Here is an 18,542-nt window from a genome sequence, read left to right on the forward strand (position 1 = left end):
TTGTTGTCATTTTATCAGCTGCTGAAGTTAGCCAATCAGATCGCTTTGCGGGTGAATTCAAATGGGCTTTGCGAGGCGATGTTGCTAAATCTGCGCGTGGGTTAAGAGCACCAATCGAAGAAAACATTCCGCCAAGAGAGTGATTTGAACACGGACCTCCGAGTTGACAGGATTACACCATGGCAATTACGCTACGGTTACACTGCCTGAAACCTACGGTGTGTTTGTGTTTGATGATGATTTCTCGGTATGGCTCTCAAGCCGGTCTAAGCCACCTGCAGATTTAGCAACATCCATTTGAATTCGTCCGAGAAGTGATATGATTGGCTAACTTCAACAGCTGATAAAATGTCAATTGCCTGAGATACCGAATGATGTATTTTCATGCCGGGCTGAGTGGCTCAGACGGTTAAGGCGCTGGCCTTCTGACCCCAACTTGGTAGGTTCGATCCTGGTTCAGTCCGGTGGTATTTGAAAGTCCTCAAATACGTCAGCCTCGTGTCGTTAGATTTACTGGCAAGTAAAAGAACTCTTGCGGGACTAAATTCTGGCACCTCGCCGTCTCCGAAAACCGTAAAAGATTAGTTAGTGGGACGTAAAACAAATAACATTATTATATATTTTCAAATTATTTATCAGTATGACCAACCCTCTAATGTTCATATAGCCGGTTCATGTTGTTTCTGACCACTCCGTAGATTATGGAGGTAATTTGAGTATCATCCATTCGAGATACGTGGTCATAAAAATTCTTCTCTAGTTAGTTATGGTGTCTGTAATATTTAGTACACTTAGCATTTGATGGACATCACGTTACTCCGACTGTTAAGGCGGGTGTAACTACTGTAGCTACAGGTCATAGCAATCTCATCTAAGCTGCCTCGATTCTTTTTGCTTTACTTGAAGTTTTGGCCCACAACTCTAAACTGTATGTTAATGTAGAACTGGTATGGTTTCAGAAAACTTTAAAACACTGTCTGGTTTTATTTTCAGGAACGTGCTTGTAGTAGTACCTACGAATTCATAGAATCTGCATAACTTGCAGTTAGCGTTCTTGTGTCTCTAAAGGGAGGGCAAACATTCAGAGTAGCATAAAGGAAATGACTTGCTCCAGTATTATACCTATTATCTAAATATTCGTTGTAACAGGATCAAGTATCTTAAAAGCGAGGATTCTATAATTCTTGTTGATATTTTCAGTTTTTTTTTTTTTTTTACTATTTACTTTACGTCGCACCGACACAGATAGGTCTTGCGGCGACGATGGAATAGGAAAGGGCTGGGAGTGGGAAGGAAGCAGTCTTTCCCTTAATTAAGGTAGAACCTCAGCATTTACCTTGTGTGAAAATGGGAAACCACGGACAACCAACTTCAGGACTGTCGATAGTGGTTCTTTTTACAAGTTGCTTTACGTCGCACCGACACAGATAGGTCTTACGGCGACGATGAGATAGGAAGGGGATAGGAGTAGGAAGGAAGAGGCTGTGTCCTTATTTAAGGTACAGCCCCAGCATTTGCCTGGAGTAGAGATAAAATGATTATACCCATACCAGAATGTACGCCATAACGATTGATTATAAAATGGATTACCTTTTTATCTAACAATAGAAAATAGAAAATGCAAAAAATAGCTTCATGCCACGACCGTCGTACCATAGTTATTCTATTTACAGGCTTTTCATGGCGTACACATTTTTTAATGGTTTAGATAAAATATAAAGAATAATATGATTTAGGTTTAACAAATTTCAAATTTAATTTAGATTATTCCCAGCATCTGATACAATATTTAAACACTAAATATATAACCTCATTATTTATTTAGTATCGAGAACGTCCGTTCCACACAATAAACAAACAGTGCTTGATTGATTATTCCTTCATGCACACAACCAACATTTGCTATCCCCGAATGGATAGTGATACTTGTAAACAAGAAGCGAACAAACAACCCCCTTCAAACATTCAACATCCTACAATATAGATATTCTCTTACAGTAGTAACGATTCTCGCAGAGGAATAACATCCTTCGATTCTACGACGTTTATAAGAATATGCTGAGCTATCATATCTGTGAAATTGACTTCAGGAAGTAATAAAATGACTGTATCTAGTACTTTACCTCTTAAGACAAGTTCTTACATATTCATGACAAATTTTATAATGAGTGTGCAGGGTGAGTCAATGAGAATGTCGAACATAAATATCTCCAGATCTTTTAAAGATATCGGAATTCTGTTTTCATATTCTTAAACGGTAACAGTATGAAAGTCACTTGACTGAAATATGGTTACAAAGAAGCGCGTAACTACGGATGGTGTTAAATCACTTCTACGATTAGTTCAATATCTATTATATTGTTCGGTGACAAATAATGGTTTCTATCTGAGATAAGTGAGTAGAGCAGCAGTTTAGCCACTTATCTTCAGTTCCTAGGTGTCGGATTCGAATCTTGGTGCAGTTGGCTGGCATTCAAGTGGACATCAATGGCACGCTAATAACACTTTCCCAGGGCAAACGTCCCGCACTCTAAAGACCCTTGAAAATGACAGTATTTGAAAATGTGAAGACACACCTTTCCTTTTATTCTCTACAGCGTAAGGCCCGTGTGATAGAAGGATAATTTGTTCATTTGCGTTTCACCAAGACGACTGCATTTCAAATCTCGGACAGTGAATATGGTACCTTTTAAATTAAATGTCACTTCCTTGTGATTGGAACTCTACACAAAACTAGAGGTCCTGGTGGTTATCTTCGTGATATTAACAGTGTAAAAAGCTGCAAGCTTACCTTTGGTCGTGTATTTGCAGTATGTCGATAATGTGTGTATAAAAGTTTAATAGTGGCAACTATTTTGTTACAACCAATACATACGATATATATCTCGGGCAACTTCTACACTTCCGCGCAAAAAAAAAAAAAGGCAGTTAACTGTAAAAATTAAAAATATGGAATTTTTAGTTTCGTTGCAATCGTCTCGATGTTCTGCATCATAATAAAAAAATCATTAGTAGCGGCATTATATTTTGTTCAAAATATGTTCAAAAGATGTTTTGTTCTAAATATAAGAACAAATCAGTTACTGTCTTTGCAAATGTTTTGACATCTACAATGAAAGAAAGGGGTAAGTAGAGGCTGCACTGCTTTTTAAGGTTGTACTTTCATCCCGCGCTAGAATTCAACAATGACTGAAGGCAGTAAATACCGACTACAGTGTAAAGAATCAGTGTCTACACATTGCTACCTCGTTCGTATTATTGTTGGTAATCGGTCTAGTAAGAAGCTGTGAATTGTTTTCAGTGTGTTTTAAGAGAAGTTCCCTTTTAGTAGGAAATTATCAGCAAGATGTTTTATTTTTTACAATTTGCCTTACGTCGCACCGACACAGATAGGTCTTACGGCAACGATGGGATAGAAAAGGGGAAGTGGGAAGGAAGTCACCATGGCCTTAATTAAGGTACATCCCCAGCATTTGTCTGGTGAGAAAATGGGAAACTACAGTAAACCATTATCGGTGCTGCCGACAGTGGGGTTCGAACCCACAATCTCCCGAATGGAAGCTCACAGCTCCGTGCCCCTTACCGCACGGCCAAATCCCTCGGTTATTACATTATGTGTAATATCTCAATATTCTTTCATATTATTATATTGGCGAAATCATTCCTGAAAAACATATTAATGTGCGGGGTCCTTCAGTGCTATAGTGACGCACCGTAGGCAATTTTTATTTTAATTTAATTTTTTACGGAATGTCCGTAGGGAGACTTTGACTGGCAGTAGGAATGGGGTCCTTCTCCAAAACCTATGTACCATTGTAATTCATAATTTACTTTTCGATTTGACTGGCAGAAGTTAGGGAGCATGGGACTTTTTCAAAACTCCTTTACTCGATCGTGTTTGGCAGTAGACAAGGGTGTCCGCCATTATAAATAAATTTACCCATCTAAAATGTGACTGATGTTAGGCATAGTGGCCTGCTATTATAATGGAAACTCACCAACTCGGCGTGACTGGCAGTAATCTGACTGGACTTAGGAAAAGGAGCCTGTGATTATAATGATAACAGCACAACTCAATCTTGACTGGTAGTAGGGAGGTTGCCTGCCATTATAATAAAAATTTCACAACTATTATCTATCTGGAATAGGAAATGGGGCTTGCCATTGAAACGAAAACTCCCCATACCGATTGTGACCGCGCAGTAGGCAATGGGGTCTATCATTATAACAAAAATTCCCAACTCCGTTGTGAATGGCAGTAGGCAAGTGGACCTGCCGTTATCATCACAACTCCACAACTTGCACTTTACATCGGAGACAACGTACGTGGACCTCCCTATGCTGTTTCTCGGATAAAGTATCTTATTCACTGCATGTACAGTAATTTACTTCGATATCCGTGTAGAATATAGAATACCGTAGCGAAGTCCGGGGACGTTTGCTACTTTTGCTCTATTGTTTAATTCTAGTATTGTTACAAATAGTATAACGTAATATGTAGGACATTTTGATGCAATGATCTATATTGTTCTGAGGACTAATACATTGGATTTGATATTTCAAAAGTTATTCGGTACATAATCACCATTTTCCCCTTTAAGTAGGTTTCTGTCATAATCTGCTTAATGTGGGTAGATTGAAATGTTCAAACCTTCTATTTTAACAAAATGAATTCGTGAGTCTGTTTTCTTCTAACGGTGGAGCCTAACGTCTCCGGCGAACTTTGAGAGGTTGTTCAGGGATACCTTCTAAATATATTGGTATCAGGAACCCGTGGTGTTCTGTGGCTCGTTATTATTCGTTTGGTTTGTTGCCCCAGTGAGCTCTGTACCTGTATTGCACTGAAAATAATAAATTCTAGTTCTTGACAAACGTCGGGATGTCGGAATTTTGTCCCGCAGGAGTTCTCTGACGTACCGGAAGGCAACGAAGTTGTGATCAGGATTGTGGACATTTTGAACAATACCTGTTACATTCAGTACCGAGCACATTGAACACCCTGTGACAAAAGTATACGGGTTTCTTGTGAGGGCTGTTGCATTACACCGTGTTTCGTATTGTACGTTTTGAATATTGCATATTATAGGCTTTTTCACTGGTATGAAGGTATTTACACAGAAACACGGATGACTGGGGAAACAAAATAAATAAGTCGTAATTACATTGCTACTATAAAACGAGCCACTGGAGACTACGGGTCCCTTACGAGTGTCTAGTGGTAGTCCAGTCCTTGCACCAAACAAAGAGAGGGCATGCCCAACTTTCGCCTCTTCTTTTACCCATAGATTTCGAAAAGTATGTGTCCCGGAACGAAGGCAGTGGTAAATGTATAATTTTGTTCCATCTACGCGTGTGTTTACAGCTGTGCACCTTATGAAGGAAAAATCGTTTGATTTTCTACGGTTTCTTTTCAGGGCCTAAAATCTGTGAAAGAAGTAAACCGTTTCTGTTCGGAATATAGGTGAATATCATGGATCTCTTTGACATGTTGAACCATGCTTTTATCTGTAGGTGATATAAAATCACAACTTCAACAATTCAATTTCTTATTGAAACCGACTTTGAACTTATTAGGTCGTGTTACGTACATTCAGTACGTGTTGAAGAGATGTTAAGTACAGAACAAAAATGGCCAACCAGACACCAGTGGGATCCCCCACATTTTAGGCCCTGAAAAGAAACCGTAGAAAATCAAACGATTTTTCCTTCATAAGGTGCACAGTGGGATCCCCCACTGGTGTCTGGTTGGCCATTTTTGTTCTGTACTTAACATCTCTTCAACACGTACTGAATGTACGTAACACGACCTAATAAGTTGAAAGTCCGTTTCAATTACAATGCGGTCGTGAAAATTCAATATTCAATTCAATTTCTTAATCACCAACGAGGAAGTAGCAATTGACGGATCCTTCGTTGATGCTGTCTAAGATCTGAGAAGTCAGCAAATAGTTTGTCACACAAATTGCACCGATGTTGTCCGTCTCCCTTACATTTTATCTAATGTACTCACTTTTTAATATGTCTGTGTAAACTTGGGGTGTATTCTTACTGCCGGTCACACTCCGAACTCTTAAACATTATGTAATCACGATTGCCACTTCTCGCTAAAATCAATCAACGACTAGCTGTCACTCGTCATATCTACTAATGACTGGCCTAGAACGCGAAGGAAAATATATTTACGCGTCCAAACAGTTGCTATTTTAGGTTTTGAGGAGAGGGGAACTAAATGCACGCGCCCTAACTTGTAAACTTACTACAGCATTATTATTTTGAAGTATTTCATACACTTATAATAATTTATAAAATTAGAAATCGTATCGATCTTATAAGAAAGTTGATTAATTAGCAAACATTTTGAAGAAATGCAATGCTAATTAGCAATATAGGCATACATAAAACTACAGGTATTTCCTCCTTAAATTTCTAGCGTGTAACCCTGGGAGTGGGGAAGGAGATGTGTCACCGAAAGAAGAGGAGGAGAAAGTTCGCGCATGCGCCCTTTCCGTTTGGTGCAAGGACTGGACTATCACTAGACACTCGTCGGTAGTGATGGGCTGCGAATGGACTCGCGAAGACTCGAGTCTGGGATCGTAAAACTCGAGGTACTCGAGTCCGGACTCGAAGCCGAGGACGCTGGCAGCGTTATCTGCGAGCCGTGTATGGAAACTACACGATGCTAAATATTTTAGGTAGGCCAAGGACAAGTATTGGGTCCGTTTCCAAATAATGCACAGTGATATAATGTACAAACTGATGTACACTGACTGACAGAGCAAATGCAACACCAAGAAGGAGTGGTCAGAACTTTATGCCAATTGCAGGGTAGACTGACGTCACTGAGGTATGCTCATGATGTGAAATGCGCCGCTGTGCTGCGCACGTAGCGAACGATAAATGGGACACGGCGTTGGCGAATGGCCCACTTCGTACCGTGATTTCTCAGCCGACAGTCATTGTAGAACGTGTTGTCGTGTGCCACAGGACACGTGTATAGCTAAGAATGCCAGACCGCCGTCAACGGAGGCATTTCCAGCAGACAGACGACTTTACGAGGGGTATGGTGATCGGGCTGAGAAGGGCAGGTTGGTCGCTTCGTCAAATCGCAGCCGATACCCATAGGGATGTGTCCACGGTGCAGCGCCTGTGGCGAAGATGGTTGGCTCAGGGACATGTGGCACGTGCGAGGGGTCCAGGCGCAGCCCGAGTGACGTCAGCACGCGAGGATCGGCGCATCCGCCGCCAAGTGGTGGCAGCCCACGCCACGTCAACCGCCATTCTTCAACATGTGCAAGACACCCTGGCTGTTCCAATATCGACCAGAACAATTTCCCGTCGATTGGTTGAAGGAGGCCTGCACTCCCGGCGTCCGCTCAGAAGACTACCTTTGACTCCACAGCATAGACGTGCACGCCTGGCATGGTGCCGGGCTAGAGCGACTTGGATGAGGGAATGGCGGAACGTCGTGTTCTCCGATGAGTCACGCTTCTGTTCTGTCAGTGATAGTCACCGCAGACGTGTGTGGCGTCGGCGTGGAGAAAGGTCAAATCCGGCAGTAACTGTGGAGCGCCCTACCGCTAGACAACGCGGCATTATGGTTTGGGGCGCTATTGCGTATGATTCCGCGTCACCTCTAGTGCGTATTCAAGGCACGTTAAAAGCCCACCGCTACATGCAGCATGTGCTGCGGCCGGTGGCACTCCCGTACCTTCAGGGGCTGCCCAATGCTCTGTTTCAGCAGGATAATGCCCGCCCACACACTGCTCGCATCTCCCAACAGGCTCTACGAGGTGTACAGATGCTTCCGTGGCCAGCGTACTCTCCAGATCTCTCACCAATCGAACACGTGTGGGATCTCATTGGACGCCGTTTGCAAACTCTGCCCCAGCCTCGTACGGACGACCAACTGTGGCAAATGGTTGACAGAGAATGGAGAACCATCCCTCAGGACACCATCCGCACTCTTATTGACTCTGTACCTCGACGTGTTTCTGCGTGCATCGCCGCTCGCGGTGGTCCTACATCCTACTGAGTCGATGCCGTGCGCATTGTGTAACCTGCATATCGGTTTGAAATAAACATCAATTATTCGTCCGTGCCGTCTCTGTTTTTTCCCCAACTTTCATCCCTTTCGAACCACTCCTTCTTGGTGTTGCATTTGCTCTGTCAGTCAGTGTACATTATGCCGTATTTACATGAATGTATAGGCCTACACAACAAAAACCATATTGTAACGTAAACTAAGGAATGTATGGACACAGGTGCATATGAGCTACAGTCCGGCTCTATGGCTAAATGGTTAGCGTGCTGGCCTTTGGTCACAGGGGTCGCGGGTTCGATACGCGGCAGGGTCACGAATTTTAACCATCATTGGTTAATTTTGCCGACACGGAGGGTGAGTGTGTGTGTTGTCTTCATCATTTCATCCTCATTATGACGAGCAGGGCGCCTACCGGTGTCAAATCGAAAGACCTGAATCTGGCGAGCCGAACATGTCATCGGACACTCCCGGCACTAAAAGCCATACGCCATTTCATTTCACCGGCGCACAGTGTGAAATTGTAGAGATCAGGCAGGACAAACGTACATTTTCGACTAATCTATTTATATTATAAAGGGCATTATTGTACGCTCGTGACTATACAAAGAATACCTGACCACTAAGCTTTTAAAGCTGTGTGTGGTATATCTGATCTCTACAATTGTGTGAACATTGCGCCCCTTACCGAACCTTGCGTCTCGCACTGTCAATTGTCTGCAGTGTGTTCTGATGAATCTACGTAACTAGCGACTATGTTAAGATATTTTTAATGTGAAATAGGGATGGTCCGCCTCTGTGGTGTAGTTGTTAGCATGATTAGCTGCCACCCCCGGAAGTCCGGGTTCGATACCCGGCTCTGCCACGGAATTTGAAAAGTGGAACGAGGGCTGGAACGGGGTCCACTCAGCCTCGGGAGGTCAACTGAGTAGAGGTGGGTTCGATTCCTACCTCAGCCATCCTGGAAGTGGTTTTCCGTGGTTTCCCCACTTCTACTCCAGGCAAATACCTGGATGGTACCTAACTTAAGGCCACGGCCGATTCCTTCCCTCTTCCTTGCCTATCCCTTCCAATCTTCCTATCCCCCGCCAAGGCCCCTGTTTAGCATAGCAGATGAGGCCGCCTGGGCGAGGTACTGGTCATCCTCCCCAGTTGTATCCCCTGACCCAGAGTCTGAAGCTCCAGTACACTGCCCTTGAGGCGATAGAGGTGGGATCCCTCGCTGAGTCCGAGGGAAAAACCGAACCTGGAGGGTAAGCAGATTAAGAAGAAGAAGAAAAAGAAGAAGAAATAGGGATACAGCTAGATTGCTTTCTTTCTTAATCTGCTTACCCTCGAGGGTTGGTTTTTCCCTTGGATTCAGCCAGGGATCCCACCTCTACCGCCTCAAGGGCAGTGTCCTGGAGCGTGAGACAATGGGTCGGGGGATACAACTGGGGAGAATGATCAGTACCTTGCCCAGGCGGCCTCACCTGCTATGCTGAACAAGGGCCTTGGTGGGGGATGGGAAGATTGGGAGGGATAGACAAGAAGAGGGAAGGAAGCCTACAATGAATAGTTAAATCATGTTCCTAATCTTTACTCCGTATCTCAAGTTACCAAAGGCTAACCTACTGGGCGATATAATGCAAATATGCAAACTCATATCCTCATCCCGAGGTGGTGCAGCTCCTTTCGGGAAAACCCCCATTGTAGGTGAGCTGCATGTACCATTTCAATCACATACCAGCCTTCCGGAAATTCTAAAATTTCTGGCGGTACCGGGAATCGAACCCAGGCTTCTAAGGATGGGAGTTAGTAACACTACCCGTTATGCTACAGAGGTGCTGTAACGAACGGGCCCAACAAAATATAGACGAAGGAGAAAAGGAAGAACATTGTGTGACAAACTAAACGAATGGCATTTCGAAACAAATAAGTTACGGTCATACACTCGCGTGTTTCACGTTATGGCCATCATTTACGTAGCTGTTGTAATAGTATTTAATGATTGGGGCATTTCTTCCGACTGCTCGGCAACAGGTCGCAGTTATGGATTGTGACGTCACAGTGGAGACTCGAGTACTTCGCACGGGTTACTCGGCGAGGCTTGGACTCGCCAGATTCGATTCTCGCGAGTCCAAGCGTTACTCGCGCACATCACTACTCGTCGGGTCCCTTATACGAACATACTGAGATAGTATCCCTGAACAGCCTCTGAAAGTTCGTTGAGGGAATTTCGGCTTCACTCTGTATATGAGTTATTTTTCAATATTTCCAGATAATTTTCAATACACAATCCACTGAAGGTTCAACGTGAGGATTTCGAAAACAAAACTCATGGACTAGTAAAATTTCTCATAAATTCAATGACACGTTCGCTAATTTCCATCGAGGATCGCCACTATCATAACGTAACGAATGTGTCATAGTGTGTTTTCAGCAAGACGTTCGTAATTAAAGCAAAATAATTACGGTAAATACATTAATCCGTTGTGTAGGGGTAGCGTGCCTGCCTCTTACCCGCAGGCCCCGGGTTCGATTCCCGGCCAGGTCAGGGATTTTTACTTGGACCTGAGGGCTGGTTCGGGGTCCACTCAGCCTACGTGATTAGAATTGAGGAGCTATCTGACGGTGAGATAGCGGCCCCGGTCTAGAAAGCCAAGAATAACGGCCGAGAAGATTCGTCGTGCTGACCAGACGACACCTCGTAATCTGCAGGCCTTCGCGTTGAGCAGCGGTCGCTTGGTAGGCCAAGGCCCTTCAAGGGCTGTAGTGCCATGGGGTTTCGGTTTAAATACATTAATGTGGCATTTTCGTTCCTTTGTCAGACGTCGAAAGTGAATAGCAGAATTAAAACAGCAACACAAACTTACGAAAATGGCACATTCACTAATTTACTATGGTAACTTCAAGAAAATCATCGATATGTCAGGGTTCATTGTACATCTTCCAATTTTCCAAGAGCTCCGTGGCCCACAATAGCACATTTTTGCACAAGTTAGTTTTATATGCTGCCGACGAGCCGAGGTATAATTCATTAATACTGGACGAAACGGGAATTTCATAATTAGATGCGATGTAGTCGTCCTCTGTGGTGTAGTGGTTAGTGTGATCAGCTGGCGCCCCCGGAGGCCCGGGTTCGATTCTCGGCTCTGTCACGAAATTTGAAAAGTGGTACGAGGGCTAGAACGGGAACTACTCAGCCTCGGGAGGTCAACTGAGTAGAGGGTTGTTCCATTGCCACCTCAGCCATCCTCGAAGTGGTTTTCCGTGGTTTCCCACTTCTCCTCCAGGCAAATGCCTGGATGGTACCTAATTTAAGGCCACGGCCGCTTCCTTCCCTCACTTCGAATATTTCCTTCCTCCCACAAGGCCGCTGTTCAACATAGCAGGTGAGGCCGCCTGGGTGAGGTACTGGTCCTCCTTCCCAGTTGTATTTCCCTGACCCAAAGTCTCACGCTCAAAGACACTGCCCTTGACGCGGTAGAGATGCGATCCCTCGCTGAGTCTGAAGGAACAACCAACCCTGGAGGGAAACGGATTAAGAAAGAAAGAAAGAAAGAAAGAAAGAAAGAAAGAAAGATGAAATGTACGGCAAATGAACTTAATACGACCAACATTATTACAGGAACTGTGAACACCATTTTAGTTTTTTTTTTTGCTAGTTGCTTTACGTCGCACCGACACAGATGGGTCTTATGGCGACGATGGGACAGGGAAGGGCTAGGAGAGGGAAGGAAGCGGCCGTGGCCTTAATTAAGGTACAGACCCAGCATTTGCCTGGTGTGAAAATGGGAAACTACGGAAAATCATCTTCAGGACTGCCGACAGTGGGGTTCAAACCTACTATCTCCCGAATACTGGATACTGACCGCAATTTAGCGACTGCAGCTATCGAGCTCGGTCCATTTTAGTTCAGACATAAATTAATACAGTTTCAAAGCGCTGATGATGTGGTGTACAGCCAATTCCATATGCTCCATGAATTCCATCTGGCTTAGCCGTCCTGTAGGAGTTGCAGCAAATGCATTCATGGCTGGCAATGTCATGCGAATTATGTATCAGAACTCACCACTGTGGGGATTTAGTGTTGGTAGGGCTGCCAACTGCATGTTGATGATGTACTCCGGGAAAATATTTCTGAAGAGCATAAAGAGACAAAAAGAGTTGGCTCAGATTCAAGGAAGTGATCGCTGTTAATGCGACGATTGGAGTGGGTGTTCCGTCATCTATACACACCCAGAAGTTGGACGGATGAAAAATATGGCCTTTTCATTATTTTTGTAAATTTTAATGAAATTTAAAAGAATTAAGTGCAGTTCGTCCCTGAAACCAGACTTAATAGCGATATTTGACAACTGATTATGAATACGAGACTCAGTCGGCCTGTGTCCTTGTGCTTCCGAGGTAGCGAGTTCTATATTTCCTATGAAAATGAAATGAAATGTCGTATGGCTTTTTTTGTAGGGGCTTTACGTCGCACCGACACCACAGATAGGTCTTATGGCGACGATGGGATAGGAAAGGCCTAGGAGTTGGAAGGAATAGGCCGTGGCCTTAATTAAGGTACAGCCCCAGCATTTGCCTGGTGTGAAAATGGGAAACCACGGAAAACCATCTTCAGTGCTGCCGATAGTGGGATTCGAACCTACTATCTCCCGGATGCAAGCTCACAGCCGCACGCCTCTACGCGCACCGCCAACTCGCCCGGTCGTATGGGTTTTAGTGCCGGGATATCCCAGGACGGGTTCGGTTCGCCAGGTGCAGGTCTTTCTATTTGACTCCCGTAGGCGACCTGCGCGTCGTGATGAGGATGAAATGATGATGAAGACAACACAAACACCCAGCCCCCGTGCCATTGGAATTAACCAATTAAGGTTAAAATCCCCGACCCGGCCGGGAATCGAATCCGGGACCCTCTGAACCGAAGGCCAGTACGCTGACCGTTCAGCCAACGAGTCGGACTTTTCATCGTTGAGGGTATTCAAATTGGACGAATCAGTGTTGTACCTACCTGTTCCATGCGATTCTATAGGCCGTCTGTATTTCAGAAAGTCTCTCTCTGTTTGCTTCTTAATGCCATGAAGTCAGCCACCCTGCATAAGTCAGAATCATTTGCAAGGTTCGTTCTTTATAAAAATAAATTTTTTTCCAGTCAAGAAATGGATATATTCTTTCTACAGCTATAAAATTATGTTCTGTCTTTTATTGCAAAACCTTCTTACTGCTAGTACTATGCGCATTTTGAAGGATCACCCTTGTTAATATTTATTTCCTCCGTAAATAATAATAATAATAATAATAATAATAATAATAATAATAATAATAATAATAATAATAATAATAATAATAATAATAATAATAATGAGTTAAATAATTTCAAATACTTATAGGAAATCATTTTCACACAATGCAATTGCTGGGGATGTAAATTAATTAAGGCCATGGTCGTTTCCTTCCCACTCCTAGCCTTTTCCTCTTCTATCATCGCCATAAGACCTACCTGTGTCGGTGGGACATAAAGCAAAGTGAAAGAAACAAAAACGAAAAAGAAAAATAGTTGAAGCCGTTTATAGTTACAACGCTTTGCCGTTGAAGTTGTGTATGGAATGCAGAAATCTCATGTTTATTGTAACGTTGTTCATTCGTCCGTCTCTGCGGTGTAGGTGTTAGTGTGTCCAGCTCTATGGCTAAATGGTCACAGGGGTCCCGGATTCTATTCCCGGCCGGGTCGGGAATTTTATCCATAACTGGTTCATTTCACTGGCACGGGGGCTGGGTGTATGTGACGTCTTCATCATCATTTCGTTGTCATCCCGGCACTAAAAGCCATAACCATTTCATTTCAGTGGTTAGTGTGAATAGCTGCAACCCTTGGAGGCCCGAGATCAATTCCCGGCTCTGCCATGAAATTTGAAAAGTGATACGAGGGTTGAAACTGGGTATACTCAGCCTAAAGGAGGTGAACTGAGAAGAGGGGGGATTGATTCCCACCTCAGCCATACTCGAAGTGGTTTTCCGTGGTTTCCCACTTCTCCTCCACGCAAACACCGGGATGGTACCTAACTTAAAGCTACGCCGCTTCCTTCCCTCTTCTTTGTCTGTCCCTTCCATTTTTCCCATCCCCCCATAAGGCCCCTGTTCAGCATAGCAGGTGAGGCTGCCTGGGAGAGGTACTGGTCCTATTGTCCAGTTGTATACCAGACTCAAGGTCTCACGCTCCAGAACACTGCCATTGAGGTGGTAGAGGTGGGATCACTCGCTGAGTCCGAGGGAGAAATCAACCCTGGCGGATTAAGAAAGAAAGAAAGAAGGAAAGTTGTTCATTCATGAATACTTCTTAAAAATTGGGATTTGTAAGAGGGAGCACTCAATATTCCTAAAAATTGCATCTTGGTCTTTATTCCCTCCAACACTTGATTTATAGCTGCTTGCTGTTTACAGGGGTCTAATATCTAGGTAATCGATCCACATGATTTTTATTTATAAACACGTATTGAAGTTAAAATACACCGCCCATCGATCTCATAGCATTTAAAGAGTAAAACGCTGCATTAACATTTGAGGTCATTATTTGTTACTTTATCGGTATCTCTGCCAAGTTCACATAATTTATTTTTCAATTTGTTTGACGTCGCACCGACATAGATTTGTCTTATGGCGACGACAGGATAGGAAAAAGGGCTAGGGCGGGAAGAAAGGGACCGTGGCCTTAGTTAAGGTATAGTATCAGCGTTCGCCTCGTGTGAAAATGGGAAACTGCGGTAAAACACCTTCAGGGATGCCGACAGTGAGGTTCGAACCAACTATCTCCCGAACGCAAGTTGACACCTACGCGACCCAAACCACACAGCCACTCGTTCAGTCATATAATTCTATGCTACCGTAGATTTCCATGCTCGCTGCTTAACAATAACTTTTAATGAAACTCATAGACTCTAATGTTATTTCTTGACGAATGCAGTACTTTTTCATCTGTCTCTTGGCACAGGTCAGAACAAAATGTAGCTTTCACAGAAGTTTCAATCTCACTTAAGGCTCTACCACTATGGAATTACCGACGTAGGCTACAGAAGGTGCTTAGTAGAAACATTCAGAACACGGCTAGCGTGCTTGAATGTTAGATGCCAGTTGTGCTGGATTAGCACTTTTTGATCCAGTGAAGACAGACAGACAGACAGACAGACAGACAGACAGACAGACAGACAGACAGACAGACAGACAGACAGACAGACAGACAGACAGACAGACAGACAGACAGACAGATTGTTATTGTATGGGTCATCAGTCCATAGGCTGTTTTGATGCAACTCTCCATGCCACCCTATCCTGTGCCAACCGTTTCATTGCTTAAGTACCTACTACGTCATACATACCGAGCTCGATAACTGCAGTCGCCTAAGTACGGCCAGTATCCAGTATTCGGCAGATAGTAGGTTCGAACCCCACTATCAGCAGCCTTGAGGATGGTTTTCCGTGTTTTCCCACTTTCACACCAGGCTATACCTTTTGAACGCCACGCCCGCTTCCTTCCCACTTATCTGTGTCGGTGCGACGTAAAACAAGTTGTAGAAAAAGAAAAATCAAATATCTACTCTAATCTGCTTACCATATTCATACCTGGATCTACCCCTACCGTTCGTTTTTGCAGCCTGCATTTTTCTCAAAAACCAACTGAAAAAATCCTGGGTGCCTTTAGCTGTGCCATAACATTCTACCTATTCTTCTGGTCAAAATTCGCCAAATAGATCCCCTCTCACCAATTCGATTCAGTTTCTCTTTATTCGTTATTCATTTCAATAATCTACACTTAATCCCACAGCCCCCAGTACGGATAACATCTTTTTTTTCGGTACTTCGTCATATGCCTTCTGTAAATCTACGAAACAAACTGTCTATTCCTTCCTAGCATTTCTTAATTGTCTGGCGGATACTGAAAATCTGATCCGAACAGCCTCTCTATGCTATAAAAACACAATGGTTTCCATCCAACTTAATCTCAACCGTTGATCGCACCCTCCATTCCAAAATGCCAATGAAAACATTGTCTGGATCCCTGTATGCCACCCCATTCTCTTTCTACATACTGAATATAGCTACTGTATACTGTTTAGAACCTTTCTCTTATCATATCGATTTACTTATAATTTCCTTTTCATGGTGATTTTTTACCTATTCCTCTGCAGACAGATTTCATTTTCTCTATACTAGATCTAGAGGTGCTTAGTGCACTGCAGATCAGATAGTGCTTTGTATCATTGCAAAACGCTCGGAATACCCGCACACTGGTCAATAAGTTATCTAAAATTATCTAGTATATGAACATATACATGACTGGAATTTTAATACGAATATAAATTAAGGAACTACTTTCTTTAAGGGTTGTATTCTTCTTACGAGGGTTTGGGCAAAAGTCACTGCAACCATTTTCTTTCTTGCAGATACCAGCGCGGTTGGAAAATGTGACACATACAGACGAAACGAAGAACATGCGTGGACATTGAAGAACAAGCGAACATTGTTCCACATGTATTTATTACGGTAGTGTACAGGACAGTACTGGTTTCATGGTGCAAAATAATTACAGCCAAGTCCTACATTACAGAACAGCACACATACAGCTGATATGACAAAACTGGGTCTAAAGGCACTCGAAGCAGTTCCCTGCAACGTTCACCGCACGCTGCCAACGATATTCGAGTGACTGAATGCCATCTGCCTCACCATTTGCCGCACTGTGTGTGAATCGGGTCATCTGTTTTCGCACAGCATTGGTAATGTCCTCTCGTGTCGCAAAACGTCTACTACATAGTGGTTCCTTTACTTTTCGTATGAGATGAAAGTCACAGGGTGAAAGGTCAGGAGAGTGCGGCGGATGATTCACATTCTCCCATCCCCCGCGTCGCAGTTGCAGCTGTACACCCTGTGGTTTTGCGTTGTCGTGCAGTATAATTGCACTGTCCACAAGATCCGCACGTTTCTCCTGAACGCCACGTCGTACCTGTCGTATCAGGAAGTCCCTGCAGCACTCTGCACTCACTGTTCTATCATGTGGAACGAAGTGGCACATACTGACACCCATGACGTCGTACGCAACGATCAAGATCAATTTTACGGAGAAAGGATTCGGACGGAACTTGTGCTGCCTTAGTGATCCGGCATGTTGCCGCTCCGGCGACTGACGTTTGAGTTCCGGTTCGAATGCCCTGGCATAAAATTCACCGATGGCGATTATCCGTGACAGGAAGCGGCCGCTGTCCTATTGAAAGCGTGCAAGGTGGTCGGAGCATGTTGCATAACCCATCCACCGTTGAACTTCCGTCAGTGAATGAGGTAACTACCGCGATGTAATTTTGCGCAGTTGCAGTTTTGCAGCTCTGTCCGAAATATACTATGTATGGTACGTTTCTCGATGCCACCTGCCCTTTCTAACTCCAGTAGCGTCCATCGTCTGTCTTCCTCCTGGAGCTGCTCGATGACGGCACATGCCACGTCGGTCTGCACACTGACAGGTCGTCCCGAGCGTTGCTGATCACCGGTTGCTACACGTCTTTGCTGAAACTTTCCTACCCTCGATGTTACTGTCCGGTATGGGAGGGCGTTATTCTTCCCTGGAGAACGGCATTTTGATGTATGGGCGCGCCCAACACGGGATACTTCCATCCCTCACGGCGCTTGTCACACAGCTGATTTCACAACCACTACCAGCTATCACAGAGCCATCTGTTGTTGTGAATGCACACTATGCCTCTATAGCTTCCATGCGATAAATAGCAGTTTGTGATCCGCTCTCATATCTGCAAGAAAAAAATAGTTGCAATGACTTTTGCCCCAACCCTCGTATATCCTCTCAGAAGGCCAATTTTTAATATATGCAATATAATTATGATTAAATTATCAAATTCTCAGGTATTGCTCTAAAATGATGATTGCTGACGATAATTTTTTGAATTACTTTTGTCGTAAGTGTTGCTCCTCATGTTTGAATTCTGGTATATTCCTAATTTCCTCTGAATCAGACTCTGTATATCAATGTTGTGATCTAAAACTACTGCTTTTTGTTAGGGCAGACTCATCATCAGGAGGCGCTTCCGAGTCCAATACCCAAGGCCAAGGACTGACAGCCTTCGGAAAGGTCAGTAACTTTATGAATGATTGAAATCATGAAGTGATATTAATTTCTTTGATCACGTGAATTAATGCATTATACATTATATTACGTATGTCATGAGAATGGTTGTGAAAGGAGTAACTATTGTATTTTGAATTTTAATGTTACAACAGTTCGACAGAAATCTATATCAGTCACGTTTTCAGTTCATTCCCTTTCAGTAGCAGTAATGCCATCACAACCACTACCATCCTCCTCCTCCTCCTCCTCCTCCTCCTCCTCCTCATCATCATCAGCAGCAGCAGCAGCAGCATCGAGGCATCTTAACGAAATGGAGGTCCGACTCGTTGGCTGAACGGTCAGCGAGTTATGTATCCCGACAACTAGTGTCGAGTCCAGGACTTTCACAGT

The 18,542-nt window shown here is 43.8% G+C and overlaps 1 protein-coding gene across 1 annotated transcript in view; it reads left to right on the forward strand.

Moving 5' to 3' along the window:
- The window catches only part of LOC136876168 (dipeptidase 1), a 602,180-nt gene that overhangs the window by 378,101 nt on the left and 205,537 nt on the right, over positions 1–18,542 (forward strand). The window contains exon 9 of the mRNA XM_068228333.1: positions 18,086–18,155. Coding sequence (XP_068084434.1) covers positions 18,086–18,155 — 70 coding nt within the window. The remainder of the gene's footprint in view (positions 1–18,085; positions 18,156–18,542) is intronic.

The sequence above is a fragment of the Anabrus simplex genome, chromosome 6 (assembly GCF_040414725.1).
Source record: "Anabrus simplex isolate iqAnaSimp1 chromosome 6, ASM4041472v1, whole genome shotgun sequence".
NCBI classification, from domain to species: domain Eukaryota; kingdom Metazoa; phylum Arthropoda; class Insecta; order Orthoptera; family Tettigoniidae; genus Anabrus; species Anabrus simplex.